This window comes from Xiphophorus maculatus, chromosome 22, assembly GCF_002775205.1.
Source record: "Xiphophorus maculatus strain JP 163 A chromosome 22, X_maculatus-5.0-male, whole genome shotgun sequence".
Lineage (NCBI taxonomy): Eukaryota > Metazoa > Chordata > Actinopteri > Cyprinodontiformes > Poeciliidae > Xiphophorus > Xiphophorus maculatus.
Window position 1 is genome coordinate 28,211,697 of NC_036464.1, and position 12,627 is coordinate 28,224,323.

Here is a 12,627-nt window from a genome sequence, read left to right on the forward strand (position 1 = left end):
GTGACTTGAACAGATGGATTATGGAGAAATGCTGTCTGAACATGTGAGAAAGAATTAGCAACACTTCACTGCTAAACTGAATCAGATCCCTGTGAGGCTAGTTTTTTAAAGATCTCAGAATTAATTCTCAGAGCTTTCACCATCACTTCTCGCATTCGCACAACTGGGTAGGAAACCAGCCAGTCAAAAATAATCTGAAATATAGAATAATTCAGTGATTTGATGCCTGCAGACTTAACATGAAGAATCAAATCAACAAAAAAGCAATTAAGCTATTAAATGGTATTTAGCAATTCAGATGACATTACAGTGGTATAAAAGGAATAATGGAGGAGCAGTATTGTGATGACGTGCTGAAGCCGCAGAGTCAGAAAGAGGAAAAACTTTTTAAAGAGACAGAGGCCCAATTTCAAGACATCTAATTCTAATTCTAAAGTCACATTTCTTTTAAGTGATGCTTGATATATGCAGCAATTTTACAACAACCAGTCTTGATAGGGCTATAAAATTAACATTTAAATGTTGCAACTCATTATTTTAGGTTCCTTAAAGAGTTGAAGATATGGATGGCAGGGCAGAAAGGATCTCCTGTAGCAGACTGTAGCACAGCGGTCTTACAAAACCTCTGACTAAATACATTCTGTTGTTGCCTCATGTAGAGGATGGTCAGGATTGTCCATAACTTTCTTGATTTTAAGTAAAATCCTTCTTTGCATCATAATCTTCAGAGATTCCACAATTGTCCCCAGGACAGAACCGGAAGAGAACCAGCCTTCTTTATCAGGGTGTTGAGCCTTTGTATACCCCTGGTTCTGATGCTGCTGCCCCAACAGATGACGCTCTCAACAACAGACTTATAGAAGATCTTGCTGCAAACCTCGAAGGATCTGAATTTCCTCCAGAAGTAAAGTCTGCTCTGTTCCTTCTTATAGATGTTTCACTGTTACGTTTCCAATCCAGTCTGTTGTCCAGATGAACACCAAGGTATTTATCTTCCTCAACCACCTCCACTTTTTCTCCCATGATGGAAATAGGGTTTGATCGAACACTGTTTCTCCGGAAATCAACAGTCATCTCCTTTGTTTTGTTCACATTTAGGATGAGATGATTGTTCCCACACCATGACACAACACGGTCCACCAGCTCTCAGTACTCTGCCTCTTGTCCATCTCTGATACACCAGAGAAATTCAGAGTCATCTGAGTATTTCTGGAGATGACAGAGGTTAGACTTGTGCTTTTTTTTTTCCAAGATGGCGGTGCGCGTAGACGCAGCGGCTCTGTGCTCACCGACTCGAAGTTCGTCTTTTCCACTTTGCTCAGTTAAAAACACCTACAACCGACAACATTTACTGGCCATTGGTCAAGCAATCGGGGAAAGTCTGTCACAGGAGCTTTTCCGTGTCCACAACATTCCGGTCGATATTGCATGGACACCGGGCTCTCCCTGGATTACAATCCCAGTATCTACGACAGGGCAATGGCGCAGAGATCGTAAACAAAAGAGGGGGTGTCGCAGCGGCGTGTTAGCGAGGCTCAGGAAACAGCCACACAAACCACCGCTACCAAGCATTTTTCTCTCCAACGTGAGGTCTCTCGCTAACAAACTGGACGAATGGAAGCTGTGGATTGCAACTGACAACCTCATCCGGGAATGCTGCATTCTGTTGATCACGGAGACGTGGTTAAATCCAACCATACCGAACCCGGAGATCGAGCTAGCAGGCTACACAGCACACCGACAGGACCGAGCTCCAGTAAGAAAAGAGGAGGTGGACTATGCGTTTATGTAAATAACAGCTGGTGTACGAACTCCACAGTAGTTGTTAGCCCCTGTTCTCCAGGCGTGGAGTTCATGACAATTAAATGCAGACCCCGATACCTCCCACATGAGTTTAACGCCATTCTACTCACTGTGGTTTACATAGCACCGGATGCTAACGCTAGCTCGGCCGTGGGACTCCTGCATGACACTATCAGCAACAACCAGAACAAGTACCCCGAGGCTGTTCACATCGTCTCTGGGGACTTTAATCATGCTGATCTGAAATCAGTCCTCCCCAAATTCCATCAACACGTAAAGTGCACAACCAGGGGTGATAAAACTCTGGACAAGCTGTACACAAACATCAGACAAGCATACAGGGCTAAACCCTTAGCACACCTTGGCCAGTCTGATCACGTGTCCCTGCTACTGATCCCTGCTTACACCCCACTGCGGAAACGTGTCCCCAGTACAACCCGGACTGTCACCATCTGGCCTGAGGATGCCTCTCACCAACTACAGGACTGCTTCCAGAGAACTGACTGGGAGGTTTTTGCACATCAGGACCTGGAGAACTACATCAGGTTCTGCACGGACAATGTCACCAGGAACAGACTCATGAGGATCTATCCGAATAGGAAACCCTGGATGACTAAGGAGGTCCGGGGCCTCTTGAAAGCCAGGAACGCTGCTTTCAGGTCTGGGGACAAAGCACTCTACAGTTCTGCCAGAGCCAACCTGAGAAGAGGCATCTGCCAAGCTAAGGAATCAAACAGAGGGAGAATAGAGAAGCAGCTCAGGAGCAACAACACCAGGTGTGGCAGGGTGTTCAGCACATGACAAACTACAGATCCAGCAACCACAGCTCCATCACAGCTGCCTGTCCACAGCAGCTCTGCTCTCACAGTAGAGGAGTGTGAGGTGACGCAGGTGATGAGGAAGGTGAACCCAAGGAAGGCTGCAGGACCTGACGGTGTGTCAGGACGGGGGGTTAAAGACTGTGCAGACCAACTGGCTGGAATCTTCACAAAGATTTTTAACCAGTCCCTGTCTCAAGCCACTGTCCCTCCCTGCCTAAAGTCCTCTACCATTGTCCCCCTGCCGAAAAGAACCAACATCAACACCCTGAACGACTACCGTCCAGTGGCACTCACACCGATCATCATGAAGTGCTTCGAGAGACTGGTGCGGAGTCACATCCTCGCTGGCCTGCCCGCTGAGCTGGACCCTCTCCAATTTGCCTACAAAGCAAAGAGGTCCACAGAGGACGCTGTATCCACAGCACTTCATGCTGCCCTGACCCACTTAGAGAAGCAGGGGAGCTACGTCAGAATGCTCTTCGTGGACTTCAGCTCAGCATGTAATACTATACTTCCCCAACGTCTGGTGTCCAAGCTAGCAAACCTTGGGCTCCCATCAGCACCTGCAGTTGGATCCTGGACTTCCTAACAGTCCAGGATCCAGACTGGGCGCCCACACCTCCCCTGCTCTGAGCCTAAACACCGGATCACCACAGGGTTGCGTGCTCAGCCCACTTCTCTACACCCTCTACACTCATGACTGTGTCTCCAATCACCTCAGCAACAAGATCATAAAGTTTGCAGATGACACGACTGTTGTTGGTCTCATCTCAGGCGGGAAGGGGGAGCTGGACTACAGGGATGAGGTGAAGTGGCTGTCAGAGTGGTGCAAAGTCAATAACCTGCTCCTCAACACCTCCAAAACAAAGGAGCTGGTGATCGACTTCAGGAAGAACAAAATGGACATCCAGCCTCTCACCATCAGTGGGACCTGTGTGGAGAGGGTCCCAGTGTTCAGGTTTCTGGGCATGGAGTTGGAGGACAAGCTAACCTGGAGTACCAACACCAAGGAGCTGTTGAAGAAGGCACAGCAGAGACTGTACTTTCTGAGAATACTCAAGAAGAACCGTCTCCCCTCAGACCTGCTGCAGGCCTTCTATCACTGCTCCATAGAGAGTGTGCTCACATACGGTCTGTGTGTCTGGTACGGCAGTAGCACATCCAAACAAGAAGGCGCTCCAGAGGGTTGTTAGGGCAGCAGAGAGAACCATAGGCTGCCCCCTCCCCACTATGGAACAGATTTACACGTCCAGGTTCCACAAGAAAGTTTTGGACATTTTAAATGACTCTTCACACCCTGGCCATGGTCTCTTCCAGCTGCTGCCATCAGCCAAGAGATACAGAGCAATAAAAACCAGGACAAATCGCCTAAAAAACAGTTTTTACCTGATGGCAATCATGGCACTAAATTCAAAAGCATAAGAACTTTTGCTCTTGACACCACTTTGTTAAAAATGTAAATTCTGTTGCGACACCTCAAGGCACTGCAACCATCTTCTGATGTCTCTTTATTTCTCATTTTGTACTATTTATTTCTTTATCTTTGTACATTATGTATATACACATAACCTGCATCTTAACTCGAGTCGAGCAAATCTCAATCTCGTTGTAATCTGTTGATGACAATGACAAATAAATCTTATCTTATCTTATCTAGAAGTCTGAAGTGTAGAGATTGAAAAGGAATGGAGAAAGTACAGTCCCCTATGGTGCTCCTGTATTGCTGACCACCCGGTTAGACGCACAGTCCTTCAGTCTCACAAATTGTGGTCTGTTTGTGAGGTAGTCATAGTTCCAGATGATTGTTGAGGCTCCACCTGTGTCTTCTAGAGTTTCTCACAGAACAGATCAGGTAGTCTCTCCAGGATCTTCATGATGTGGGATTTCAGGGTAACTGGTCTTTAGTTGTTGATGGTTGAGTTTTCTTTGTTCCATTCAGGATGTCTTCCACTGCAACAGAGCCTTCTTTTGGGTCAATCTGTGTTTATTGGATTTTCAGATCAGAGATTAAGAAAAAGCACAAATCTCTCAATTGGTTTTCTGATTTCAGTTGGAAATTCCTACTTATGTAAAAAAAATTCAATGCAGCAGCATTTCACTTTCCTTATAGCAGGCCTTCTGTTCTTAAAGTAAGGAGAGGTTTAACACCCGATGTAAATAAGGTAAAGATCTGTGTTAGACATTCTGTACTTCTGTTACAGAGTTTCTATGAAGAAATGGTTGGTGATTGAAATGAGAGAAGAATAATTTTGAATACTTCATGTTTTTGGCCAAGTTGGGCTCAGAGTCATTACTCATCAAAATCTGAGCTTCCTCTACATTCCTTGAGCTGTCCTCAAATAAAGAATTACATTCTGAGTCCTCTGAATTTGCTTCCTCTTTACCGAATGAGAAGAATTAATCATGCAGTTAAAACATAGATGATTTCATTTCAAATTTGACTGCAAATATTAGAAATGTGGAGGCTAAACAGTCAGCTTTTAAAGTCTCTGCATATTAGCCGTTGGAGATGCTTTTGAAACGGACGAATGAGGGTGACTCAGAGAGAACACAGAAAAATAAAGAAGTAGGGCTTAGATGTAAACAAACTGACGGTACAGTAAAAGCAGCACTACGGCTCTGCTGTGATGTGAGAGCGGCGCTCATAAATAATGTAGCCGAGTGTCGAGCAGCCAGCCAACAAGCAGAACACGGCTCCTGAGTGAAGAAAACAGGCTAAACAAACAGTATGATGGCCGCTCACAGATGTCTAAACACACATCCGAGTCAGGTATCAGTCAATGTTCTAGAAATAACACACCTGTGAGCAGACAAAGTGGACAAGAGGAGGAAAAAAGAAATTAGTTGCAGAAGTCATTACGTTTATAATATGGTAAGAATCTTCTCAGCGACCATTTATCATAACACACCACATTAAAGCCTGATGTTCGCAGTATTTACTGTCATTCCTGGGTCAGATGTTTATTTACAATGGAAAGTCTCAGTAGAACAAAGTGAACTGCAAACTAGGTGTAAGTAAATTATGTTAAGGGCAGGGCTAGGCAATAAATCAATAACAATATACAGTATATCACGATAGACATGATCAATATCAATAGATAACACATTTGATGGAATTTTTAATAATTTCCTTGAACTCTGATCCAGAACTGCACGACATTCTGGGGGATGTAGGCAACAGAAAAGCTTTAGCTGCTCAACCTCCCAGGGTTAGCTAAGCAAAGTGAGCAGAATTCACTAACTCACTCTTTAGTTACCTAGCAACAACCGATTGAGTAACTCACGCAGCAGCCGTTTCAGGTTTCGCCACTGTGAATCAAAACAAACAACGAAGTAGAGGGAAAACTGGTGACAAAACCGGAAACATCACGTTATTGGTGGGCATTAATCGCATTATCGAGGACCGTGATGAATTTCTTATCATAAGAATTTAGATTTATTGTTGTCACCATAAATTCCAATTAATGATGTCCATATTGTCTGGGTTGTTATTCTTTGCCACTGTTTGTTCAATGAGGGAATTGATAAATCTCAATAAATATGAAAATATAATGCGCAGTTTAGTGATTAAAATTATATTTCCTTATGTGACTAGTGTCCTAAAGACGAATTTTACAATCACAGCTGCTTAAAAAAAGTATCACATAGTTCTTAATGTCACTATTATCGTTATCACAAAATAGCATTATTAAGATTAGACAGATGACAGATCAAGATAAGTTACTAATAAAAAGGCAAAAATAGTGAAAAACAAAGAGTAACAAATAACTCCCAATCGTGAGACAGAAAAAAGGCCAAATGTCAGCGTCCTAAAATCAAGAAATCTACAGCAAAAACAGAAAAGTCTGAAATGGACAGAGCTATTTCTTGTTCTACTGAACCTTTGTGTCTCAATTTCAGAAACAGTAGCTCCTCATATTAGTAGCAATAGAAATTAGTTGACTCCATTTAACCCAGATTTTACATTCTGGTAGGACAAGGAAGAGTTCATGAGAGTTAATATACTGTAAGATGTATTTCCTAAATATCTTAAGTTGTTGAGATTTAACTTCATAATTTTTGAGTTGCTTGAGTCAAAATGTTAAACGGAAAACCGGAACTTCAAGCTTTTCCTTCAGTAATATTTTTTCCAAGTCAAGCACTTTATTTATACAAGCCACCTATTTCATTCTCACCTATTTGGTGAGAATGAAACATGCTTGTATTTAGTGAATGACAGATCTTACATGTTATGTTTTCTGTTAGGTCACAATAAATATCCACTATGGTTTGAATCTGATGGATTTCATTTGATTTGATAATCAAATCAATGCACAATACTCATATTAAGCAAATTTTTTATGTAGAATACAGTAAACTGGTGTTCTTCTCTCAGTGGAATCAGAGTCACATATTTGTTCAAACTTCTTCAAAAAAATAAAATAAAATAAAATATTTTATGGGAGTATCACATAATACGAGTACTTAAATAAATTTTTTATTTTAATTTTTTTGTTGTTGTTATTTATTTTCCTATAAAGCACTTTGAATTATTTCCTACATGAGGGGGGCAACATCAATAAACTTACCTTGCTCTAGTAATAAACATAAAAATTGAGTGTAAAATGACAGGTTATTTAATAAACATAAAGTTTCAGTTGTCAGTACTCAAGTGGCAACAGTCTGTGCTATGTATGGGGCAAGTTGGGAAAAAGTCAATGAATTACAATTATTTCTTAATGATTAATTAGAAAAACAAAAATAACATCACACATTTAGAAACAAACCATCAATTGTGATTGATAATTAAATATGCTGAAACAAAACTGATTAATTGATTTGGGGGTACATTTCACTGTTTGTGTTCCCTTACGTCTGGGAGTGTGTGCGTGTCGGCGTGCGGGGGTGTGTGTGTGTGTGAGTGTCTGCATGCCTGAGAGGGTCAAGACTAAATCTGAAGCGATGCAGCATCTGTTGATGCTTTAAGTGATATATCACTCCATTCCACTTCGTTTAGCATCACTTCATCTGAGTTAATTGGTTCATGAGGAGTACTAATTAAGGGGAATGGCCTTGTTTACTGTCATGGCAACGCTCATTAGGCAGACATTTCTTTTCCCTTTTTTGGGAACTCGTGACATTAACGCACCCTTCACAAATTGCGAGTAATGGAGTAGTGTATCAGCTGCATCAAACACACACAGACCCCCACACCCCTACACACAGTTCGACAATCCAACACAGACTAGTAACACACAGGAATGGGCGTGACCTACCTCTCTACGCCGGGAAGCCCAACAGGTCTGCTTAATTTTCCAAACCACAGCAGCAACCAGCAGCAACGACAGGAAACAGCTGGAGAGAGGAAAGTGGTGCAATTAGTTAAATTATTGTTGGTTGCTATAATTACTCAGATTGGTTTATGTGAAAATAATAAAAATTAAAATTTCTTTTGCAGCGTAGAATCGGGTAGTAAGGATGTATTCCAAGAAGAACTATATGAAGGAAAAAATAAAAATGTTCAGTAAATGTTTTAGCTCAAGAATATCTTAAATTCACAAAAAGATTTTTGTAAAGTTAACTAAAAGGTTGTACATTGTTAACAAGGAACATTCAGTGACTTAAAGTATAACTTTCATCAGAAAAGCACTTCAAAGACAACTAAATTGTACCCAACATTATACTCATAACTGCGACGCATGAGAGTCCACGTAAAACTAATTGTTGTGTCAAAATTAAATGTCACATGTAAATTAAAAATCAGACCAAAAGTTAAAGAAATGAACAGCAAAAGGAGGATTAATGACCCAACACAAATCAACTCCGTTGATCTCTGTGACAAACCGTGACAAAATGCTTGGGTTGTGACATTGTGTTTCGCAAAATCTGGCCTTCATTTTTTCAGATTTTTGTACAGAGTTGTGAGATGTGTGTTAACACAAAGAGTCAATGACAAAAGGGATAACAAAGAGAAAAACTGAAGTCTCAAAATATGGATTTTGCATGAATATCATTTAGTTGTCAGAAGAAACTGTTTTGCAACCAAAACTACAGTGGAGTGCTTTAGCTCAAAGCATATTCATACATTTAGAAAAGCCCAGCCAAAGTTCAAACCTAAGTCCAATTAAAACTTGTCAAAAGCTTAAAAATTGCTCATAATGATGTCGATAGGAACACAGATCATTTATATCTTCTTCCATGCTTTCTATCTTTTTTAATACACATGTTCAAATGGCTTACCATGTTTAACAGCAATTTTAATACGGTTCTATTTCTGTCGTTACTTCTTCATATTCTTGTTACTATAACAGAGTATTCGTTTTCACCAACTTGAACATTTTAAGATTAACTTCCAAAATAACTAGCGAAATTTTTCATGACTGAAGGGATAAGTTTATGATATTTAATTTATGAATTTTCCGAGATCATAAAGTCAGACATTTGCGACTAGTGACAGACGTCCTCTGAGGCTTAAGAGGTAAATTTGGCAAGATGAGAATCTGGACATTTTCCAAACTTTACATGACAGATCTGAGCTTTTTCCTGGTTCATAACAACATCTCCCGTGTGCAAAGTCACCATGATCGCCTCGAACGAAGTCCAGAATACACAAAAAATAATTATAATCTTAGAAAACTTTCGCTTTTGTTCTTACAAGGTTCTGACTTTACAATGTCAGAGAATATATGTGTTTTCATATTGTAAATTGATGCCTTTTACTGTGAAAAAGTGTAATTTATGTTTTGCAAACTGATATCTTTTCAACATCAGAGAATGTCCAAGTACTGTCTTATCAATACATGTAATTAATTTAGATTTCTGCAAGTTTTTTGGTGGAAATTTACTCTTTCCTAGCCAATTTCTTTAGCCTTGTATCTAATTATTTTACCTTAAAAAACGTGTAATGTATGTTTTGAACATTGGACATGTGGAACTTGTTTCTGTGAAATGTTGCAAACTAAATACCATGACAACTAAAATGCTGTTGCTTGCATTATCATTTTTTTTCTTTTGGAAATGTCATTATGCCTTTTTATGTGGCAGTATAAAACTGTACACTGCAAATGACAAATTTTCAAACAGCATGTGTTTCCTGCTTTTAGCAGCCTTTGCTGCAGCAAAAAAGACAATGCAGAGAAATGTATGGTGGCAGAGCTGAATGTTCAGTTATTTAGCCACCGACTCCAGCAAATTTGAACAAGAGGAGAAAAATTCTCCAGAAATCTGAGCGATACACAAAAACCACAGTGACCGCAGGCAGTTAGGGGGTTTACAGGACAGCAAAGAGTAGAGAGAGGTCAACCAGCAACATGATGCACTCCAACAAAGAACAAGCCTTCCTGTTCACCCACACACATGCACACGCCTGCACATCCCCGCACACACTGTTTTAAAGTTCAGTATCTGGAGGGCTAAGTTATTGGGCCAAACAAAGACCCTTCTCACACCACAACTTCTGACAACAACTCAAAACAAGCGCACCCAAAGTTCTAACAACAGGAAGTGCTTAAGAAACTGCTGAGAGCAGCAGCTCTGGGACAATTCTCCTCTTCATCCAGTTGAGGGAAATAGTGTCAGTTGCTGTGTGCATGCTTCCTCCGACGTCTCAGAATGGAGATGGCAATTTTGTTAAGGGTACTGGATCTGTAATGAGCCTGACATTTTCTCAGAATCAGTGCGCCGAGGAGGCAGCAGCCTGGGCTTCTTCAGTCCATTGTCGACGTCAGTGAACCAGGAAATGAAATCTCCCTCTGGTGACGAGGACAATACACTGACTGCAGCTGCTGCTGGAGGAAAACCGATTGGTTCAAGAATCCCAACATGGTTTCCCTTCATGGCAGGACTTACAACTGTTATAAGTTACCAATTTATGTATGTATAAATGTATCATAAATTAAAAAGATAAATGGCTGAGCTCGGGAAATCCAAATGAAAATCCTTCAAGACTATAAAGTTAAAAGATTCAAACATACTAACAAGGTAGTCGCTTGTTGACAAATGTAGATATAACAAGCCGTTTTGCTAGCATCTTTACCTATGCTAGCTATTAGGATATTACAAATATTTAGTTAGATTTTACTGGTGACATTAGCATGTTAGCTATTAATTACAAACATCTACCACATTAGCAACTTGCTAGTTAGAGATGGGCACTATGACGTCCCCCCTCACCCTCCTGCTGTGTTACATTGTGGCCTGCTAACTGTTCTTCAATGAATGTCTTGGAGATGGGAGGCGCTTATGGTCACGTGTCCACCTGAACCATATATAAGGAGCTTTCATTCCATTCATGGCAGATGAGAGCCAGAGGCCTTATCCAGAACAAGATCCAGAGGTGGAGCCGGAGCTTAAGCCAGATGGCATGGGGTGCGTCGTTCGCTTGACCTGGTGTGGGAACCAGTCTGTGGTACGGATGTTACAACATGGGTAGCCGTGGCCATTGTACAAGTGAGTGAAGTGTTTTTGGGGATTGTGTATCAGTGTTGGTTCTGTTTTAGTGACTGTTTAGTGACTGAACAATTTTTCTGGCCGTGTCAGCTCATTTCCAAGCCCAATCAGGTTTTGAAACTGTTCCCTTTAAGTCCAATTATTGCAGCATCTGAGCCATTTGAGCATTTAATGATCGACTCCGTGGGCCTGTTACCTAGCTCAAAGGCTGTGTCATCATATCTGCTCACTGTGATGTGTCAAACTACACGTTATCTAGCAGCTTATTCATTATGCACAATAACTGCTAGGTCAGTTGTACATGTGCTTACTCAGTTCTTTTCGGTGTTCAGCATTCCTAAAGTAATACAGTCTGACCAAGGAACAAACTGTTAATCACATTTGTTCAGTCAGGTACTGAAACAGCTACGGGTGCGACACAGTAAAGCGAAAACTAGAGAAAAGCATAACCAGCCATTGAGTGAATGCAGTCTACTTGGATGACGTGGTGGTGTACTCTGACACGTGAGAAGAGCATGTGGAGCATTGCTGAAGGAGACTCTGACAAACACAGCGTTGGTTCATCAGTGTCTGCATTAGTTTCCAAGACAACAGTGATAACTAACTTTTATTGAAGGAACATAGCTTTTAACATGTTAATAAACAAGTCACATTAACGCTATCCACTATGTTAGTAAGTTTATGGTAACATAAGTAGTTACATGCTACTAAGAATAAGAAATACAAATATAATAAGAAATACAAATATAGAAATGTTTCAGCTAAATGCTGACATTAGTATTAATTAATTGCTACAGTCAGCATTTAGCTGAAACATTTATATAGTTGTATATTTAGCCAGCATTAACTAAATGCTAATGCTACCATAGATAAGTAGGCTAACAAATATTAATAAATGCAATTATACAAATGTCTGAACATTGGAAATATCAGTTGTTTACTGGATTTATCCAAATATTTAATCAATGACATGACAACAGATAAATGCAGGAGTATAACATGGTATTTACATATTGTAATAGATTGCATTAATGGTATGCATTTTTTTATGCCATGTTGTCTGAGAAGCTCTTAACATTGTCTGCATTTGTTTCAGATTGCTCAAAAGCAATATTGATCAAATAAAATATTAAAGAGCAATTCTTCCAGTATATGCCAACATATTGTCTTATTTGGCTTAACATAGGAACCTATTATATGGATTATTCCCAGAACAATTAAAGATTTAAAAAGAATCCACTGCAACAATCCTCTATTTTGACTTTCTGACTACCCTCCTGTGGACAGGACTTAAACCTGATCAGGCCGATTATTCATCACTTTCACTGTCTTACCTCAGCTCTCCATTATGGGGTTATAAGACCTGAGCTTAGGACATCAAACCAATAGAGCAGAGTGGCTAATTGTTGTCATTACAGAGGCATTAGGGAGGAGAATGGAAAAAAATAAAGAGATTCCAGTGGGTTTGTTAACATTCAGCTGAACCACACTACAGTCACAGTTTCTAAGGTTATTCAGCTACAAGTAAGAGCAATCAGGCTGGTTAAACAAACCGTGGATGTTGAAGTACAACATC

At 40.5% G+C, this 12,627-nt stretch overlaps 1 protein-coding gene across 5 annotated transcripts in view; it reads right to left on the bottom strand.

The window, feature by feature from the left end:
• The window catches only part of LOC102221619 (attractin-like protein 1), a 361,245-nt gene that overhangs the window by 125,264 nt on the left and 223,354 nt on the right, over window positions 1-12,627 (bottom strand). For all 5 annotated transcript variants that reach the window (XR_002752045.1, XR_002752046.1, XM_023327068.1 and 2 more), the window contains one exon: window positions 7,880-7,958. Coding sequence is in view for 3 of the 5 variants with exons in the window: in XM_023327068.1 (XP_023182836.1) it covers window positions 7,880-7,958 (79 nt within the window). In the remaining 2 variants the exon portion in view is untranslated. The remainder of the gene's footprint in view (window positions 1-7,879; window positions 7,959-12,627) is intronic.